We start from the raw sequence: 21,156 nt of genomic DNA, 5'->3' as shown, positions 1-21,156 counted from the left end.
TCCCATTGTTCATTTTTAATTTCAGTTACATGACCTAATTGTGTATATAGTATAGTTGTAGAGACAGTGATTTAGTAGAGATGCTTGTTGTTTGTTAAGAAAATCAATTCAAATACTTTGTGTAAGAAAGTAAAGTAGAGTTTCATACAGAGGTGGCAGTGTGGCAGATAACAAAGTGATACAGAGCATTCATCCAGTTTTATACAGGGAATGCATTACACTATCAGGTTGCTTCTTAAACAAGAGGAAAATGATGCTCTGCTTAAAGAATGACGTTTGTTGACATAATAGCCAACAATCTTCACTATTTCATATGCCACAACAATTTTTTGTGTCGTTTCTTTTTTATTTTATTCCGATGCTTTTTGTAACAGGCACTATATGGGTGAAATTATTTCAGTTCTATCTAGTGTTCAGAGGAAGCAATTGCAAATCAGCGAGTTTTGCCTGTGCTGAATAGATTTTTAATAACAGCCTGAATTGCAACAGTGTCTGAATCTGTTTAAACAGAAAGAAAGAAAAAGTAAAATATCTAGAGCAAACCCTGAGTGTGTAACCAGCTGCCCTGTGTTACTCTGTGAATGCTCTTGATTATATACACATTTATACACTCAATTTGTGTGTGTGTGTGTGTGTGAGTGTGTGTGTGTGAGAGAGAGAGAGAGAGAGAGAGAGAGAGAGAGAGAGAGAGAGAGAGAGAGAGAGAGCGAGAGAGAGATTTTTTCAGAATGATGAATTTTCTGAATTTATTGATACATATTTTTCCTTGTTTATTGTTTATGCCCACTTACACTTTTTGTCCAGTGATTTTTATTGCATTTGCAATAATATTTGCTTACTTCTATCACTTTGTTGTCCAAGGCCATGTAATGTCATTATTCAGGATTTTGAGTGACATCCTGAACTAGGTGACACCAAATATCCATTCTGGTTTCTTCATTGTTTAAATTATTAACTGTTCACTGATAAGAATTAAGTGCAAAATTTTCCATAGCAGTCATAAGCCACTGTAGAAGAACTGCTCATATTAAATGCATAAAAAAGTTTCCTGTTGGCTTCTAAGTAATCTAAAATCTTTTTTTTTTGGCTGTCCATTTGGAGCCATCTTCAACAGCAACATGTGTTTTCCTGTTGATAAGAACTGTATCAGGGCACCAGGATAAACCAGGCAAATCCAAAGATTAAAAGAGAAAAAGATCACTTCAGGTAAAATATGACTTGATTGTGAACATTATATTAGTGGTTGTAAGGACTTGTGAACATTGTGCACTAGAGCCTTGCATTCACATCTAACCTTTCATGTTATCATCATTTGTTTTTACAGTATCATTTAAATATAAATGTTCAAGCACATCAGTCGTTTGTGTATTTAAACTGTGTATTTGCTCAGCAGTTCATTTTTTGTGATGGATTAAAGATTAACATATTATATGAAACAGTCATGTTTTATCATGTATTGCTTTCATACATTTGCTGAATGCATGTTATCTTTAGCTCTACAAAACGGATAATGTAAAGGTGAATGCATTTTTGCTAACAGGGTATTATGTATATGTTTTTAACATCTATATAGAAATTGCTATTGAATACGTTACAGGTATTCACCGAGCTAGTCAGATTCAACACTTCAGCACTTATTCTATTATTGGCAAAATTGTGTATTTAAACATTATTTTTAATAATTAGTGAAACAGAATTTATTTACACGTTGTGTGAAGTGATATATATATACATATATATATATATATATATATATATATATATATATATATATATATATATATATGTATATATATATATATATATATATATATATATATATATATATATATATATATATATATATATATATATATATATATATATATATATACAGACACATGAAATAAGAATGAAATAAAATAAATATAATATATATAACAGTCTACTGCAATGGCTTAGTTGGCATGAACAGTTCAGCATTTAAACGGTTTCTTTCTCATACCATCTCAGGGAGGTTTTATTTATATACACATATATAATTTTAATTATGATTCTTTGTCATTTATTAGTGCTTGTTTAAGGAGCAATTTTGAATGTTTATTTGGAATGAAGTGAAAATATTCCAGCATTTCTTCTGCACTGACATTTGAGCTTTGATGAGCAAAATATTTGGTGTGCAGTTCTCATGAAAAAGAAAATCATTGCATCACCACAAAACCTCAGCACAAATTTACTAAATGCTTAATGTTGTAAATGTCATTTTGAAATAAAGGCATAAATATGTAAATGTTTTCCGAATGTAAAATGTTTAACACATTTCAGGCTCTTCAGACAGAATTAAAAGTGAGTATTAAATAAAAAAAAATATTTTTTTTATATAAAAAAATTAAATATTTTTTATTTTTAAAAGTTTTAAGGTTTAACTTTCTGTATAAAGTTTGACCAAACAATACAAATGTTAAATTAAAATGTTATATATATTTATATATATATATATGCTAATTTAAATGTAAATTGGTAAATATAAATGTACCTGTAATCTGATTTGATTTGTGTAACTGATCCTAAAACACTCTGGCTTAGCTTTTTGGTTGAGGGTGATGATTTGCTCTGCCATGACACATTAATTAACCACAAAGACAAGGAGGGGGCCATAGCTAGAGACAGCAGAGGGCTGGGGATCTGAATCTGTTGTCTAAATATTGGCTGGCCTGTTCTGTAATGTGTTTTTATTAGTATTTATGGAAGTAACACAGGCTTTATTCAAATTAAGAGGTGCAGGAATGAAGGGAGACTGTGTTTAGCTGACCTGGTCAGGAGTGACAGTCGAATTCCGGGCTTTTGTATGCCATTTCTGATGAGGCATGTGCGCTGCTGATTTAGTAAGATTGGATTGAATAGCCCTGATCAGCCACCCACCCACACACAAACACTCACACACACACACACACACAAGAAACTGGAAGCGCAAGTGGAAAACACAGGAAACGAATCTATAGTAAGTCATGACAAAAAGAAAGAGAAAAAGTAAAGTGTGGCAATAAGTTCGCCTTTGAATAGTAGTGCACTTTTAAAATAATGCTTATGAGCTTCCCCAATTAATTTGAAAGAGCTCCATAATAAGACCCATAAAAAAATAATGACCCCAAATTTACATAAAATCATTATCCAATAACACTCTATAGATTTTAAAATGTGTATCATATAATAGCATATTTGAGAGTGAGTGAGAGAGACTGAAAGAGAGAATGAGAGAGAGAGAGAGAGAGAGAGAGAGTGAGAGAGGGAGAGAGAGAGAGAGAATATACAGTATCCGATATATTATATTGCAAAAATAGCAATACAATTTACTTTTTTATTTATCCATTTATTTATTTTTTAAACCACGTGTAAGATGTGTTAGTTTAGCTACCTGTTGGTCCAGTCATTTTAATGCATTTACATTAAGATTTGCTTAATTCTATCTTTGCATAAACCAAGGTTATGTAATGATGTCATTATTTGAAATTTTCTAACTCTCGTCATTTGGGATATTTCTGGAAAAAAACTTTCTTTCTTTATTTTCAATTAATCTTCTTTTGTATAGCATTTTAACAATGGACATGGTCAGAAAGCTTTACAGAAATTAACAGATAGATATTTTTTTTTTATATAAATTTAACATTTATAAATTTGCATCTATAAGATTCATTATATAAATTGATTCTGAGCAAGCCAGAGGCAACTTTGTTAAGAAAAACTCCTTGAGATGATATGATACCTATCTTGAACTATGTGACATGTAAAGTCCATTCTTTTGTTTTCATTATTGTTGAAATTATCAACTGTTTTCTAATGGTGACTTGTGTGCAAAATCGTGTTGCCATTGCAGTCATAAACCATTCTCTCCTGGTTCCTAAGTAGTTACCATCCACAGTAATATCAAATTATTTTTTCAGGCTGCCCATGTGGAGCCATCATCAAAAGCAACAAGCAGTTTCAAGTTGATGAGAACTCTATCAGGGCATCAGAATGAATCAGGCACGTGCAGAAAGTGGAAGGACACTTTGCAACTGGTCAGCAGTTGTGATGGATTTTATTAAAGATGAATAAACAATATACAACTGTCTCATTATATTGTTTCTTACAAATTGACTCTATTTGGTGGATGCATGATGTTTTATATGTGCACTTCCACTTAGTTTTTGTATTCTATATACTTTGAAAGAGTTAAAAAACCACAGTATACCTTGAACTTGATCGTGAGCTTGCATTAAGCAAACCAATTCGTTGTTTGTTTTTCTTTGGTAAGAAAATCTATTTAAATAGTTTGAATCTGTTTGTTTATATTACTTCAATGACAGGTGGTGTACAAGTGCAAGTAGGACCTGTTTATGTCTCATACATCTTCTATTATACATTTTTTGCACTTCTTTTCTGGGAACTGTTTTTATTATTAGCAGAATTAAAATTTAAATGTTCTCAGTTAATCTGCATTGTGCATGTTTAACATTTTCAGTCTTGAAATGATATTCCAAATAAATACGTTAAAGTTAAAAGCATGCACAGGCATATACACTATTATTTACTGTTTTGTAAATTTATGCAGAATTGTGTCTTGTAAAAGAAGAAAATATAAACAAGCATCTGTGGATATTTTCTTGCTGCTCAAAACTGTAAATTCTTTGGATACTTGAAACTGATTTACATAAAAGATTTAGCATCCTAAGGGTTTGGTCTCCAGGAAAACCTGATATAGAAACACAAATGCTGGCAAAGAAACACAGAAAACACACGTAACTGTGGACAGGTACTGACAGGTATGTTTCAATGTTTCATTAGAACCTTTATCATTGCTTTAAGCATTTATTTGAATATTGAAAAATGACGCATGCTTGGAATTATTTTCTAATGTTCCTAATACCATATCCTTTCTTCATAGTTTAAACAGACAGTTTAAAAGTTTAAACTATGTTGATTATCCTAACAAGTGTTTTGTAACTGATTCAAGTGAAACTCAATTAAATTTTTGTAGTATATAAAAAAGTTAGAAGCAAATACAGTAAACTGAAAATGCACATAAATCACCTGAAGCAGTAATGCTAAGCACCTATTCAGTAAACTGAACTAAGCACCTAAACATATTTTTTTTCTTACCCTTAGCAACTAGTGCATTATGAAGGCATATCTCTTTCTCCTATGTTTCATAGGTGAGTGTGTTTTATAAATATTTGCCTTGCAATCTTTTTTATCAATAATTTCTATAATTTCTAATAATTTTTTTAACTAAATAGTTTGCTTTGCTTTTCTTGGGGTGGTGATAATGCTATGACTCCCACCTATTGACAAAGATGCACTTGATTTATGATACATATATACTCAACAAAATTATAAATGCAACACTTTTGTTTTTGCCCCCATGTTTCATGAGCTGAACTTAAAGATCTAAAACTTTTTCTATGTACAAAAGGCCTATTTCTCTCAAATATTGTTCACAAATCTGTCTATATCTGTGTTAGTGAGCACTTCTCCTTTTCAAAGGTAATCCATCCACCTCGCAGGTGTGGCATATCAAGATGCTGATTAGACAGCATGATTCTTGCACAGGTGTGCCTTAGGCTGGCCACAATAAAAGGCCACTCTAAAATGTGCAGTATTAATAAATAATTAATAAATGTGCAGTATCTAAAATGCACTCTAAAATAGGCATCCATATACTTACATTGTCATATGATCATACATCTTGGACCCACCCATCATTTCTGGCAGACTGTGAAAATGAGAAGCCCATTGGAGAAATTCCAAAGCATCAACTTACTTTAAAAACCTGTAAATAGAAGATAAATAGAAAAATGTAATTAAATAATTTACATTTGTTAGACCTTGTTTTGGTAATACAGGTGTGTGTGTGTTTTATATTTAATATTACATTTTCTAAAGATATGATCTACTTAACTGTTCTACTTATTTCAGCATATTTTAACAAATGTCTTCAATCCTTCCATTCTTCATTCATTCACTCTCCCGATATGCAGAATTGTTCGGATTTTCTTCTTTTAAGAGAAATTCTTGAAGCTGTACATAAAACACTAAAAAATACACAGCACTATCGTTAGCCAGTAGCTACTTCCTGGTTAGCGAATGTAAGCACTGTGGATTTTTTTTTGCGTTTTCAATGCAAACGTTAAAAATGTTTTCAAACATATATTATTTCTCGTATGGAGTAAGTAGCCACAGTGTACTTCTCTTATTGTACTTCTGCCTTATTTTCCCTTATCTTGAGGACCAGATCAATAAAATTAAATAAAATTATATAAAATTAAATATAAATAATAATTGGCTTGTTTTACCACACCCTCCCCAATCCACACAACCTCCACAACATTTCTTTTTTAATATTTTTACATTGTCCTCCCTTCCCGTGGGCTCACCACCTGCAGGAGGGACCGTAAGGGACGGTGCTGTGAGGATTGGGCAGCAGTCGAAGGCGGGCGTCTGCTTAGACTGCTGCCCCCGCGACCCGAATTACGGATAAGCGGGAGAAAATGACATGACATGACATGACATTGTCCTCTCTGACTGTTGGTGAATTTGTCACCTTTTATAATGAATAGATTGACGATATCTTCCAATTAGACTTGTGTGAAACAAACTCTTTAAATAATTACATTGCCATAACATTTATTATATCAGTAGTTCTGCCATCATTTTACTCAGCGAAAACATGTACACTCGTGTTAAAAATATGTTTGCTAAATTTGCAAATGACTCTCGTCACTGACATTGACTCATCATTGTGAAGGGTGTAAAGAACCACTCCCCAAAACATGAAAATTACTCCACAGTGACAAAACAAAGTGCATGCGCTTAGAGAATAGAAACTCCCGTGTCCCCAACAGAGGTGGCAAAAGTAAACACATCCTTCACTTAAGTAGAAGTTCAGGTACTCATATTTTAAAATAATCTGGTAGAAGATGAAGTACTGACTATACTTTTTTTACTCAAGTTAAAGTAAAGAAGTTTGGGCTCTGACATGTACTTAAGTAAAAAGTAGCCATTACTACTACCTGTTTATTGTTGCGCTGGTAACTGGCCAAAGAACGTACATTTTAAATGATTTGGGATTTTTCTTTTAATCTCTAATATTATTGAACCCTTTCCAGAAGCCACATCCACTTAGACCCAAATGATCACTATTAAAATTGCCTTCACTCTTTTGGGAAGTCTTTCCACTAGATTTTAAAGTGTGGATTTAGGGGTCTGTATTCATTCAGGGATAAAAAATTTAGTGATTTCAGGCACTAATGACAAGTGAGGAAATCTGGAGTGCAGTCAGTGTTCCAGTTCTTCCTAAGCTGTGTCTAGTAGGGTTCTTTCACAGCTTTGGGACTTCGTTTACAACATTGGCAAATCATGCCTTCATTGAGCTTGATTTGTGCACAGGGTCATATTCATGCTAGTGCAGGTATGAGCCCCTGGGTTCCAGAAAAAGAATACAAATACTCGGACTGTGAGAAAGCCCTGCTCTTTACTGTATGGGCCATCCAGAGATTCTATAACTATATCGGAGCCCAGAAAGTTATCATAGAAACCTGTCACCAGCCTGTCACATTTCTCAACAGCCAACGCATCCGCGATGGTGCGGTCACCAATGCCCGCCTCGCCACATGGCTAATGGCCCTCCAAGGGCTCAACATGGATGCACGATATGCCCAAAACCACAAGTCAGCACTGGGCAATGGCCTGGCAGCATTTCAAAGCTGTTGGACGACACACCAACTGTGACTGCAGATATGTAAAGGCCCCAACCGCAGCCACCCACCTGTCACAAGTGCTTTAAAGTCCACGTGTGCCAAGGCATGCTCACAGCCTACGTCGATGAATGCTCCTATAATCACGAGGGTAACCTAAAAGCGGGTGCAGGTGTTATCTGGATGAACAACAAACCATGCCAACCACAACACTTCAAGCTGGGTCCCCAGTCCTCACCAGTGTTGTGCTAGCTAAAAAATAGTAACTAGTTACAGTTACTTGTTACTTCATTCAAAAAGTAACTTAGTTACTTTGTTGATTACTTACACCAAAAAGTAATGCGTTACTGTTAAAAGTAACTTTAACTTTAACGTTCGCATTAATGCCCTTTTATGTGTTATGGTCTACAAACACAAAACTGACTTATACACAAAGTCATTTTTAAACACTATTTTATTAAAGTCAGACCAGCACAAACTGAATATATCACAAGGATTTCTGAAATAAATAACAAAACAAGCTGAATAATATATTCACAATCAAAAACTAAAGTGGCTTCTGCTGTTGTGTTGAGCTCTTAAAAATGTTCCTTTCACAGCTGAAGTATGAAAACTATCAACAATGTAGAACAGAACACCGGGTTAGCTTCTAGCTTCTAGCTCCTTAGGTATGGAGGTCCTGGAGGAGCTTCGACAGATTGGAGTTGCTGTTTTTTGCAGTAGATACGAGCTTCGAACCAGAAAGACACAGCTTACATTTGCCTTAAAAGTTTTTGTCTTTATACTTAACTAAAGTGAAATAATTAACATATTTCCACTTTGAGAAATTCGTCTTGCTCTCGCCTCGACTTGCCATTACTGCCGCACAGACCTGAATAAACGGAGACACGCCCACAGCGCGTTGCCGGTAACGTGTTACTGCCCAACACTGGTCCTCACAATATGCAGAGATAGCAGCTGTCCTCATAGCCCTACAAATAGCATCGGCCCACAACATCAGAGACCTGCTCATTTGCACAGACTCCAACTAGGCCAGACTTAGCTTTACTTGCCACCTCCCAGGCTGGAAGAAAAACGGCTTCAACAAACCAGTTAAACACCAACACTTGTTCCAGGCATGTGAGGACATCACAAACAAGCACGATATGATCATCTACTGGCAGAAGGTGAAAGGGCACTAAGAGCAACCAGGCACAGACAAAGACCTTAATGATTAAACAGATGCCCTCGCCAAGGCAGGTGCCTTACAATGCGAGTTGTGGTCGCCACCAACCCGACCACACAAACCTATTGTCACAGCCATAATCCGCAACTACCGAACTCAATCAACCACACTCCCCACCTCACAGCCACTTGTCCTTGCTTCACGAATCTCCACAAACGACATCGCCAACATGCAGGCGTCTGACGCCACTATACAGACCATCCTTCAGCACCTCTCTGACCCCTGCGACCACCCTATCTCAGCTGTTAATCTACCCCAGCCCTCAAATGGCTACACAATGTCAAACCCATGCTGCCTGTAATAGACGGCATTTTATGGTATGCCCCTGATGACCAAACTGCGCCAAAACTTGTGGTGCCACAGTGCCAAAGGGGGGGTCATGTTAATGTATGCCCACGATGCACCATGTGCCGGACACCATGGCAAAAGAGCCACTTATGAGACACAAAAACAAGTGGTATACTTGCCCGGCATGCAGCAAGATGTGACAGAGTATGTCAAAAGATGCCTTATTTGCTGTCAATTCCAACCAGCAAACCCAAACTACAGAGCCCCACTGCAACGCAGAGGAGTCACATTTCCTTGGTTAGACCTCCAAATCGACTGGGGAGGACCCCTTCCCAGGTCAACAAAGGGGCAACAAATATTTCATCACAGTCATGTGTCAGTTCACCAAGTGGGTGGAGTGCCTCCCAGCACCCAACGATACTGCACAAACCACTGCCTACCTTCTGATAAATTGTATTTTTTCCCGGTTTGGGCTACCACTAAGAGTCAATTCCGACAGAGGCACCCACTTCACGGCCGAGGTCATGCAGCAGATTTGGAAGCTACTGGGGTGCAAGCAATACTTCACATCAGTCACCACCCTATCTCCTCGGGTCAAGTGGAATGAACCAATCGGACGGTGGTCAGCATGTTAAGGAAATATGTGTCTGCCAATCATAAGGACTGGGATGTGAAACTTCCCCTGGTGCTCATGGCCATCATGGCAACACCACAGGAGTCAACCGGTGTCTCTCCTTTCAAACTAATTAACCAACCTTATCACAGCCTATACCACCCATCAATACCTCGAGGAACTGTACAGGCACCTAAGATCCACCTTTGCATTTGCCCAGCAACACCTCCGTTTTCAAATGGGTCCATCGCAATCAGATCAAGAGACACACGGCCATGAGCAGGGAAATTGCAAATTAGGATACTACTAATTCCATGATGAAAAACGTGTCCTGACCAATCAAGAATTTCCACCACTGACCTGCTGCTTTTCTCCTTCTCTGTAACAGGATGCTGCTGTGGCTCTCCCTCCTGTGTTTTCAAGTAACTAGAGGACAGCCGCAAAATGACATCACATCACCGGGTCCAACATCAGGCATCGTATTGAAGGACCAACCGGGACTTCTTATCACCAACTGCAGGACTCATGCCCAGGCAGTGTATGTTCGACTTGACCCCCGAAATGTTTACAGAACTCAGTATCCGCAGACGGCCGCACACTACAGTTGGGCAGGGGACCGATGGATTGAGAATGCACTTGCTCATGCAGAGGCCGAAATAAAAAACATGCTCACTTAATTGCAGAAGATGACTGTCACTCAGGCAGAGCTTAATGGACACAACTGACGTGATACACGGTTCCTGGGGGCCTTGCTGGGAACTGGTCTAGGGGGGCACCCTTTTTAACCTGAGCCTGTCCAGCATAAACTCTGTAAGCCTGTCGTCCCTGAGACAGCATGTGAGAGAGATCCAGAATGAGATACAATTTTATAGAATTAATCAAATATTATACTGTCTGTTTGTTGAAGAACAGACCAAATAATTATAACGGTAATTCCATTGCCGTCAATTTAACAACTTAATTTAAATATTTAGGAGTACTTATAACCCGTTATAATTACTCATAAATATTTCCTTTTTTTACGAGCTAAATTCGCTACAACAGGTTATCAAAATCCATTTCCTCCCTCTATTTCACATGTAATGACCTAAATGTTTTCCATATTCACTCTGGTGATGCCTCACACTTTCTGTATTATATACTGAAAAATATTTGGGTGTCATTTGAACAGTAACAAACTTACAGCAGGGTCACTAAATTTGATAAGGCACTATTACAGGTTATCGAAATCCGTTTCCTTCCTCTATTTAACATGCAATGACCATGTGCACTCTGGTGATGCCTAACACTCTCTGTATTATATCCTGAAAAATATTAGGCATCACCAGAGTGAATATGGTGAACATTCAAGTTGTTGTGTTTTAAATTGAGGGAAATAATGGATTTCGATAACCAATCTGGTACTGCACTCCCTTTGAACCTTTAGCATAAATTGATATGACCTACATGTGTTTGAGAGAAGAAATTACAAAAAAATTCTGCAAATTGCCTCTATAAGGGTGTCTAAATGCTGTAAATTGTGAATGTCCAGCCCTCCCTATCAAAGCACATTGCAAGAATTTACTTTCTTTCAGCAATAGGGGGAATACTTTCCTGGGAGCTTTCTTTTTTTTTCTTTTAAATATAATATCAATATAGAAAATGTATCAGCAGTGTTACTCATAAAAGCACTTCTTTTCTGCAGGTGTTGTCCCAGTCATCTTGTCTTTTATGCAAATATTTGTTCATAAGTATTATCTGATCAAAACAAAGGTGACATGGCAAACTGCACAGAATTACTGCAGGGAAACATATGATGACCTGGCTACAGTAGAAACTGACCTTGATTGGTTAATACTACAGAAAGAATTGGCAGCACAAGGCCTAAATGATGTTGCCTGGGTCGGCTTGTACAATGATATCGACAGTTGGCGCTGGGCCTTTAATGGTATTCCAATGAAAAATACATTCTCACACTGGAACACTGGACAGCCTGATAATTTGGGTGGGAATCAAGCATGTTGTCTATCAGGTCCACTTGGATACTGGTGGGATTACACTTGCACACTCCTTTTTCCCTTCATATGCTTCAATGGTGAGTTAAAAGGTTATATATATATATATATATATATATATATATATATATATATATATATATATATATATATATATATATATATAAAAAATTGTCTTTATTGACATTTGCTTGCTTGTGTAGCAGAATTTATTCCATTACTCTATTAATGATGTTGACAGCTTGTTTGGTGCAGTTTTTACTTTAAATTAAGCACATTATTAAGCTCATGGTTTAATGTCTGTTTAGTCTTTAGAAGGTGACCTTCAAAGTACAACTAACACACATATAATAATAATAATAATAATAATAATAATAATAATAATAATAATAATAATAATAATAATAAACATTACTTTGTATAGCACCTTTAAAAAAAGTTTCTCAAAGCGCTTGTCATAAGAGATGAAATTAAAAGATCCACATAATATTACAGAAACTAAAACTGACCATACAAAAAAAAAAAAAAAAAAATATATATATATATATATATATATATATATATATATATATATATATATATATATATATATATATATATGTGTGTGTATTTTTTCACCACAATAAATAATTTGAGGTTGACAAACAGAAATAAAGGTAGTGTTATTACTGCTAATGCTGTAACTGTACTTTTCTATTTTGGTGTACCATGAAGGAAATGTTTTGTAATTGTCAAACTACAATACAAAGACTTACTGGCAACACGAGAAAAGGCAAGTGAATCAGAAAGACAAACAACAAACAAACCAAACAACAACAACAAACATTCAACAAACTCAAGTGAAAACAAAAAGGAAATTATTAGGGTCACAGGGGCCAAATAGCGACATCTCGTGGGAAAAACTGGAAGCACAGGGAAAGAAAAGCTAAAGCCTAGAGATCTAGCAGGAATCCCGCAGATATTGTCACCACTGAAAATATGTGTATTTTTATTTGGAAATAGATTTTATTTACTTTTATAAGCTTTAATGGACAATAAGACTGGTACAGTGCTTTCCCTTTGGGAGGGATATCTTAAAAGTACAAAACATGCATACATTATGGTCATCACATTTTACAAGTTAAATCTTTATTTCTGAGGGGATATTTTTAAATATAGTAATCACACCTATTGTTATTTTACAGCTAATAATAGTGCTGCTGGCAGATATGTTGGTGTCACTTCTGCAATGAACTGGAGTGACGCTCACGCTTACTGCCAAGAATTTTATACAGATTTGGCTTTTCTCAGCAACACAGAGGAAAATAACAGGATGCAGAGCATTGCATATGTGCAGGGACAATCTTGGATTGGCCTATACAGGGACAGCTGGAAGTGGTCAGACGGGACAAACACATCGAACCTCATGTGGCTTGCTGGACAACCTGATAATTATTATCAAAATGAAAACTGTGCTGTGCTTAATAATGGATGGTTCAATGACGTAAAATGCAACCAGCTCCACTATTTCATCTGCCACACCAGTGAGTTGGGGGTGGGGGGGGTTGGAGGTATTTTACCTAACCATATGACTGACCTATCATTGTTTCTTGGTGTCTGTATGTGTGTGTGTGTGTTCTAGCTCATCTACTGCGGAAACAGCAAACAGTGAAACTGAAAGTAAAGTCTACTGATGAGAGTGTGACTAAATCTGACATGCAGTCGGCCATTTCAGAGCTGGTGAGTCACATGATGCACCAAAATTACAGTGTGCACACCCTTTTCCTGGTCTAATGTAGTATAGTAAATATTAGCACATGTTAAAAAATTATTTTAGTTACAAAGATTTTGTAAAAGGTGCTTTCTAAGAAAGAAAAATATAAATTTTAGAGTTTTCATTGCAGGAAATGAAAGTAGACCAACAAACAGCGACATTAACTGCGTTTTATTAATATTTGTTAATTGTGTAATTCAAAAGATTTATCTGTTATTGATTGATGGTTGCTCATATGACCTTGCAGTGATGAGCACACTGATCCAAAATCACAATAATAAAATATCAAATCAATCAAATGAAAATCTAATTTCCCTTAAAACAAAAAAAAAACTTGAAACAGATACATTTAAATTCCATAAAGCTGAATCAAGCATCAGTGGCAGAAATGAAAGGAGAAGGGTCAGGTGAAACAATATACATTTAAATTCAGCAAATTCCCATTGGAATGAATAAAGTATCTATCTATCTATCTATCTATCTATCTATCTATCTATCTGTCTGTCTGTCTGTCTGTCTGTCTGTCTGTCTGTCTGTCTGTCTGTCTGTCTGTCTGTCTGTCAGTCAGTCAGTCAGTCAGTCAGTCAGTCAGTCAGTCAGTCTGTCTGTCTGTCTGTCTGTCTGTCTGTCTGTCTCTAAGCCATGTAGACATCGCCCATGTAATATTATCAGACACGGTGGGAAAAACACAAAAGTCCTTGATATATATATTTTTCTTTCTTGTTTTCTCATATATATATATATATATATATATATATATATATATATATATATATATATATATATATATATATATATATATATATATATATATATATATATTTATATACAGTGAGGAAAATAAGTATTTGAACACCCTGCTATTTTGCAAGTTCTCCCACTTAGAAATCATGGAGGGGTCTGAAATGGTCATCGTAGGTGCATGTCCACTGTGAGAGACATAATCTAAAAAAAAATCCAGAAATCACAATGTATGATTTTTTAACTATTTATTTATATGATACAGCTGCAAATAAGTATTTGAACACATGAGAAAGTCAATGTTAATATTTGGTACAGTAGCCTTTGTTTGCAATTACAGAGGTCAAACATTTCCTGTAGTTTTTCACCAGGTTTGCACACACTACAGGAGGGATTTTTGCCCACTTCTCCACACAGATCTTCTCTAGATCAGTCAGGTTTCTGGCCTGTCGCTGAGAAACACGGAGTTTGAGCTCCCTCCAAAGATTCTCTATTGGGTTTAGGTCTGGAGACTGGCTGGGCCACACCAGAACCTTGATATGCTTCTTACAGAGCAACTCCTTGGTTATCCTGGCTGTGTGCTTTGGGTCATTGTCATGTTGGAAGACCCAGCCTCGACCCATCTTCAATGGTCTAACTGAGGGAAGGAGGTTGTTCCCCAAAATCTAGCAATACATGGCCCCGGTCATCCTCTCCTTAATACAGTGCAGTCGCCCTGTCCCATGTGCAGAAAAACACCCCCAAAGCATGATGCTACCACCACCATGCTTCACAGTAGGGATGGTGTTCTTGGGATGGTACTCATCATACTTCTTCCTCCAAACACGTTTAGTGGAATTATGACCCAAAAGTTCTATTTTGGTCTCATCTGACCACATGACTTTCTCCCATGACTCCTCTGGATCATCCAAATGGTCATTGGCAAACTTAAGACGTGCCTGGATATGTGCTGGTTTAAGCAGGGGAACCTTCCGTGCCATGCATGATTTCAAACCATGACGTCTTAGTGTATTACCAACAGTAACCTTGGAAACAGTGGTCCCAGCTCTTTTCAGGTCATTAAACAGCTCCTTCCGTGTAGTTCTGGGCTGATTTCTCACCTTCCTTAGGATCATTGAGACCCCACGAGGTGAGATCTTGCATGGAGCCCCAGTCCGAGGGAGATTGACAGTCATGTTTAGCTTTTTCTTTTTTCTAATGATTGCTCCAACAGTGGACCTTTTTCACCAAGCTGCTTGGCAATTTCCCTGTAGCCCTTTCCAGCCTTGTGGAAGTGTACAATTTTGTCTCTAGTGTCTTTCGACAGCTCTTTGGTCTTGGCCATGTTAGTAGTTGGATTCTTACTGCTTGTATGGGGTGGAAAGGTGTCTTTATGCAGCTAACGACCTCAAACAGGTGCATGTAATTTAGGATAATAAATGTAGTGGAGGTGGACATTTTAAAGGCAGACTAACAGGTCTTTGAGGGTCAGAATTCTAGCTGATAGACAGGTGTTCAAATACTTATTTGCAGATGTATCATACAAATAAATAGTTTAAAAATCATATATTGTGATTTCTGGATTTTTTTTTTAGATTATGTCTCTCACAGTGGACATGCACCTACGATGACAATTTCAGACCCCTCCATGATTTCTAAGTGAGAGAACTTGCAAAATAGCAGGGTGTTCAAATACTTATTTTCTTCACTGTATATACAGTACAGATCAAAAGTTTGGACACACCTTCTCATTCAAAGAGTTTTCTTAATTTTCATGACTATGAAAATTGTAGATTCACACTGAAGGCATCAAAACTATGAATGAACACATGTGGAATTATATATGGAATTATATACATAACAAAAAAGTGTGAAACAACTGAAAAATGTCATATTGTAGGTTCTTCAAAGTAGCCACCTTTTGCTTTGATTACTGCTTTGCACACTCTTGGCATTCTCTTGATGAGCTTCAAGAGGTAGTCACCTGAAATGGTCTTCCAACAGTCTTGAAGGAGTTCCCCGAGAGATGCTTGGCACTTGTTGGCCCTTTTGCCTTCACTCTGCGGTCCAGCTCACCCCTAAACCATCTCGATTGGGTTCAGGTCCGGTGACTGTGGAGGCCAGGTCATCTGGCGCAGCACCCCATCACTCTCCTTCTTGGTCAAATAGCCCTTGATGCCTTCAGTGTGACTCTACAATTTACATAGTCATGAAAATAAAGAAAACTCTTTGAATGAGAAGGTGTGTCCAAACTTTTGGTCTGTACTGTATATATATATATATATATATATATATATATATATATATATATATATATATATATATATATATATATATATATATACACACACTATAGTTCCAAAAGTTCACCTTTCCTGCTCAATGTGGTTCTTTTCCAAACTTTTACCATAAAGCTGGAGACACTCAATTGAACAGTCTTTAGATGCGGTATAATAACATTTTGCATTCACTTTAACTTGGAAACCCAAACCTGTTCCAGCATGGTAATGCCCCTGTACACAAAGTGAGCTCCTTGAAGATGTGGTTTACATGCTTTGGAGAAGAAGATCCTGGGTGGCCTGTTATAGAGCTCTGATCTCATCCCTACTGAACACCTTTGGGATGAATTCGAACGCTGACCGCACTCCAGGCAGGTCCACCTACATCAGTACCTGCCTTTCTTAAAACCCTTGTGGTTGAAGAACATAAATATCTATAAGCACACTTCAAAATCTAGCGGAACAGCTTCCCAGAAGAGTGGAGGGAATTATAAGAGCAAATTGGGACTAAATGTGGAATGCAATGCTCAAAAAATTGCATACCATACTTATGACTAGGTGACCCAATACTTTTGGAAATATAGTATATATAGCCACAAAAAGAAATAAGCTTAAAAATCCTGTTTTGGTTTCAGATCAAGATGAAGCTGGATAAAAATGGCATGCTGGAGAACACCACAGTGACCTGGAGAGTGCAGTCAGATGGACAAGTTTTTTTTTTTTTTAATAAGGAAAAAAATGAACTGTAAATGCTTGGTCCCTTTGTTCATGTTTAATTTCAATTACATGCCTTAATTGTGTATATAGTATAGTGTAGTATAGTAGTAGAGATGCTTGTTGTTTGTAAGAAAATCAATTCAAATACTTTGTGTAAGAAAGTAAAATCTCATCTGGTTATATCAATCTTCATTTGTTATTCTTGATTATGTGTAGTTTTACTAAATTGATTGTACTTTTGAGGCCCTTTATGTAAATTTAATAAGTGCCAAGTTTTGCTGACATGTAATGTGAATATTAAATGTGTATAGTAAAAATTAAACCTGTATATGTAAAATATATTTAGTGTAATTAGAAAATGTTATGGGTAACTGATATTATTATTAATGTGATGCTCTAATAATCATACTCATTATTTCACCCCTTAAAACAGTGACACTGACAAATGTTAATGTCACTTCCCCATTGAGGTGGAATGGAGCTCAGGCTTATTGCTGAGAGTTTCATTACATCGGTATTCAGGGACAGGCATTAAGCTGGTTTAAATCCTACCTGTCCAATCGTTACCATTTCGTAGATTTAAATGGAGAGCTATCCAGGATAATGCTAGTAAATTATGGCGTGCCACAAGGGTCAGTTCTGGGACCCCTGCTTTTTACAATATACATGCTTCCATTAGGAAATATTATTAGAAGGCATGGAATTAGCTTCCATTGTTATGCTGATGATACCCAGCTATATATTTCATCCAAACCAGGCGATACAGCTCAATTAGCTCGCATAACTGAGTGTGTTGAAGAAATAAGAGATTGGATGACCCATAACTTTCTGCTATTAAATTCTGATAAAACGGAGATTTTGCTCATCGGCCCAAAAAATAGTACACAGAAGCTCCAGCATCTCAGCCTGCATTTAGACGGTTGTTCTGTAACTACTAGTTCAACGGTAAAAGACCTGGGAGTTATTTTAGACAGCAACTTATCTTTTAAAAATCACATCAATCAAGTTACAAAAACAGCCTTCTTTCACCTTAGAAATATTTCTAAGCTAAGAAATATGTTATCTATATCTAATGCAGAGAAGCTCGTCCATGCGTTTATGACCTCTAGAATAGACTACTGTAATGCATTACTAGGTGGATGTCCTGCATCATTAATAAACAAGCTTCAGTTAGTTCAGAATGCCGCAGCAAGAGTTCTTACTAGGTCAAGAAAATACGATCATATAACCCCAATCTTATCGTCCCTACATTGGCTTCCTATTAAGTTTCGAATAGACTACAAACTACTGCTACTCACTTATAAAGCACTAAATGGTTTGGCTCCCATGTATCTATCCAGTCTCTTAACACGCTACAATCCGTCACGCTCCCTGAGATCTCAAAACTCTGGGCTTCTAGTAGTTCCTAGAATAGCAAAGTCCACTAAAGGCGGTAGAGCATTTTCACATTTAGCTCCTAAACTCTGGAATAGTCTTCCTGACAGTGTTCGGGGTTCAGATACACTCTCCCAGTTTAAGTGCAGATTAAAAACATATCTTTTTAGCAAAGCCTACACATAACACACATCACACACATCACATCACAACCTTGTGCTCCAGAACATCTGATCACATGCACATTATCAACTTGTGCTGTTAATATCATGAACAGCAGCTACGCTAATTCCTCTCCACTGCTTCTCTTTCTCTCCCCATCCCGAGGCTTCCTGAGGTTTGGCCAGCTCCAGTCACGTCCCACCTCGTGAAGATTATGGACCTATGGATGATCATGGAGAAGTAGATGCCGAGTGTTTAAAGGCCCTGGCATGGAGAAGCTGATGCTGGATCTATGATGATCACAAATTGTTCTGTATTGTTGAAAGATTTATGACCAAACTTTTGATGTCACCCATATGAGGATGGGTTCCCCTTTGAGTCTGGTTCCTCTCAAGGTTTCTTCCTCATATCATCTAAGGGAGTTTTTCCTTGCCACTGTCGCCACGGCTGCTCATCAGGGACAAACGCACACCATTCACCTTCACTGTTGTTTTCTGTAAAGCTGCTTTGAGACAATGTCTGTTGTGAAAAGCGCTATACAAATAAACTTGACTTGACTTGACTTGACTTTCATACAGATGTGGCTACTGTGACCAGTGTGGCAGATAACAAAGTGATACAGAGGAATTAATGCTCTGCTTAAAGAATGATGTTTGTTGACATAATATCCAACAATCTCCACTATTTCATATGCCACACCAATTTCTTGTTATGTTTTTATTTTATTTTATTCAGATGCATTTTGTTGCAGGCACTATATGGGTAATATTATTCTCTTTCAGTGTTCAGAGGAATCAATTGCAAATCAGCTAAATGGATTTTTAATAACAGCCTAAACTTCAACAGTGTCTGGCTCTGTTAAAAAAGAGAAAGAAAGTAATATATATGCATATAAAAGTTTCCTGTTGGCTTCTAAGTAATCTAAAATAATTTTTTGGCTGTCCACTTGGAGCCATCTTCAACAGCAACAAGTGTTTTCTTGTATTAGGGCATCAGGATGAATCAGGCAAATCCAGAGATAAAAACAGAAAAGGATCACTTCAGGCAAAATACTTGATTGTGAACATTATTGTAGAGGTTGTAAGGACTTGTGAACATTATATACTAGTGGCTTTCATTTACATCATCATCATTTTATTAAGCAGTACCATTTAAACATGAGTGTCTATATTCTGTAAATAGAATAAAGAAATAAAAGCTAACTTAAATTTTAAGTTGATTTTAACCTTGCAAGAAAATCTATTCAAATTCGTTTTGCTCGAGTATTATGTGACATTTAATGATGTTGTTTTTGAAAGCCAAGACTTATAAAACACTACAAATACATTAAACTGTAACAAAATGAAGAGTAACAGAATGAACATATGTATAAATATAATGCATTATAAGTGGTGTGTAGTAAATCATTTGGTGTGTGTGTGTGTGTGTGTGAGACCAAAATTCCAGAGTTGTCCATTCTGTAATATATGGTTTGGCTAAGTTTAGTTCAAATGACTATTTCTCAATTCCATATCAGGTCCAAAAATCATGTTGTCATTGCTCCTACTGTCCCTACCTTTGCTTCCTGTGGTCATCACACTTTCTTTCTCCCCATTACAGGCCCTTTATCACTGAATGTATGAAAGAGTACATAAGGTTTTCCAAGGCAAAATATGTGCCAGTATTCAAATTGTTTATAGTACTTTCATGACAGGCTGTGTACAAAAGCAGATAAGGCTGATTTATGTCTCATAGATATTATTTATTTGCATTTCCTTTCCATTTGCATGTATATTGAACATTTTTGGTCTTGATATATTCTAATAAACAAGTCATAAACAGGTAAAGAAACTGTATAATCTGTATACTTGAAACTAATTTACATGAGAGATTTAGACTCATGAAGGCTTGGTCTATAGGTAAACCTTCTGTTGAAACAGTTGCTAGTAGTGAAGAAACACAGAGCTACTGCAACAGTGGAATTTCAATTTATTGGATCACATGTTTCAATGATTCAAAATATAATTGCTTTGACAATTTTTTTGTATATTGAAAAATCTTCCTATAAATCATGTACACACCATTATGTAGATATACCGTCATTTTCTAAAGTCTGAAATAATTACACGTATATTAATGTATAATAAAGGTAATCCATATTTTAAACAAACTATTTTAAAGCATTTATATTAACCTGTGGGTTGTAGATAATATTGTACTAACTGAAAAGTGTATTTATTACTTGCTATTAAATTTTACTTCCCCAGCATTATGTAGCATTTAATACAGTTTTTTTTTAAGCCACCACTTATATACAGATACAGTAAACTATACCAAAAA

General features: G+C 36.3%; 1 protein-coding gene across 2 annotated transcripts in view; it reads left to right on the top strand.

Annotated features, from left to right (window-relative positions):
- Positions 1–17,373, top strand: part of LOC310737269 (putative C-type lectin domain family 20 member A) — a 52,271-nt gene extending 34,898 nt beyond the window's left edge. The window contains exons 1-6 of one of the 2 annotated variants that reach the window (XM_083561511.1): positions 4,712–4,781; positions 5,125–5,171; positions 11,523–11,912; positions 13,017–13,355; positions 13,454–13,551; positions 17,220–17,373. In XM_083561511.1, the coding sequence (XP_083417637.1) occupies positions 5,138–5,171; positions 11,523–11,912; positions 13,017–13,355; positions 13,454–13,551; positions 17,220–17,333 (975 nt within the window). In that variant the 5' untranslated portion in view covers positions 4,712–4,781; positions 5,125–5,137 and the 3' untranslated portion in view covers positions 17,334–17,373. Of the gene's footprint in view, positions 1–4,711; positions 4,782–5,124; positions 5,172–11,522; positions 11,913–13,016; positions 13,356–13,453; positions 13,552–17,219 lie in introns of those variants that run through there. The other variant, XM_083561510.1, reaches the window with a different exon arrangement.
- Positions 17,374–21,156: the final 3,783 nt, after the last annotated feature.

Source organism: Silurus aristotelis, assembly GCF_946808225.1.
Source record: "Silurus aristotelis genome assembly, chromosome: 14".
In the NCBI taxonomy this organism is placed as follows: Eukaryota; Metazoa; Chordata; class Actinopteri; order Siluriformes; family Siluridae; genus Silurus; species Silurus aristotelis.
Note: the sequence above shows the minus strand (reverse complement) of the source record. Positions and strands in the feature narration are given on the sequence as shown.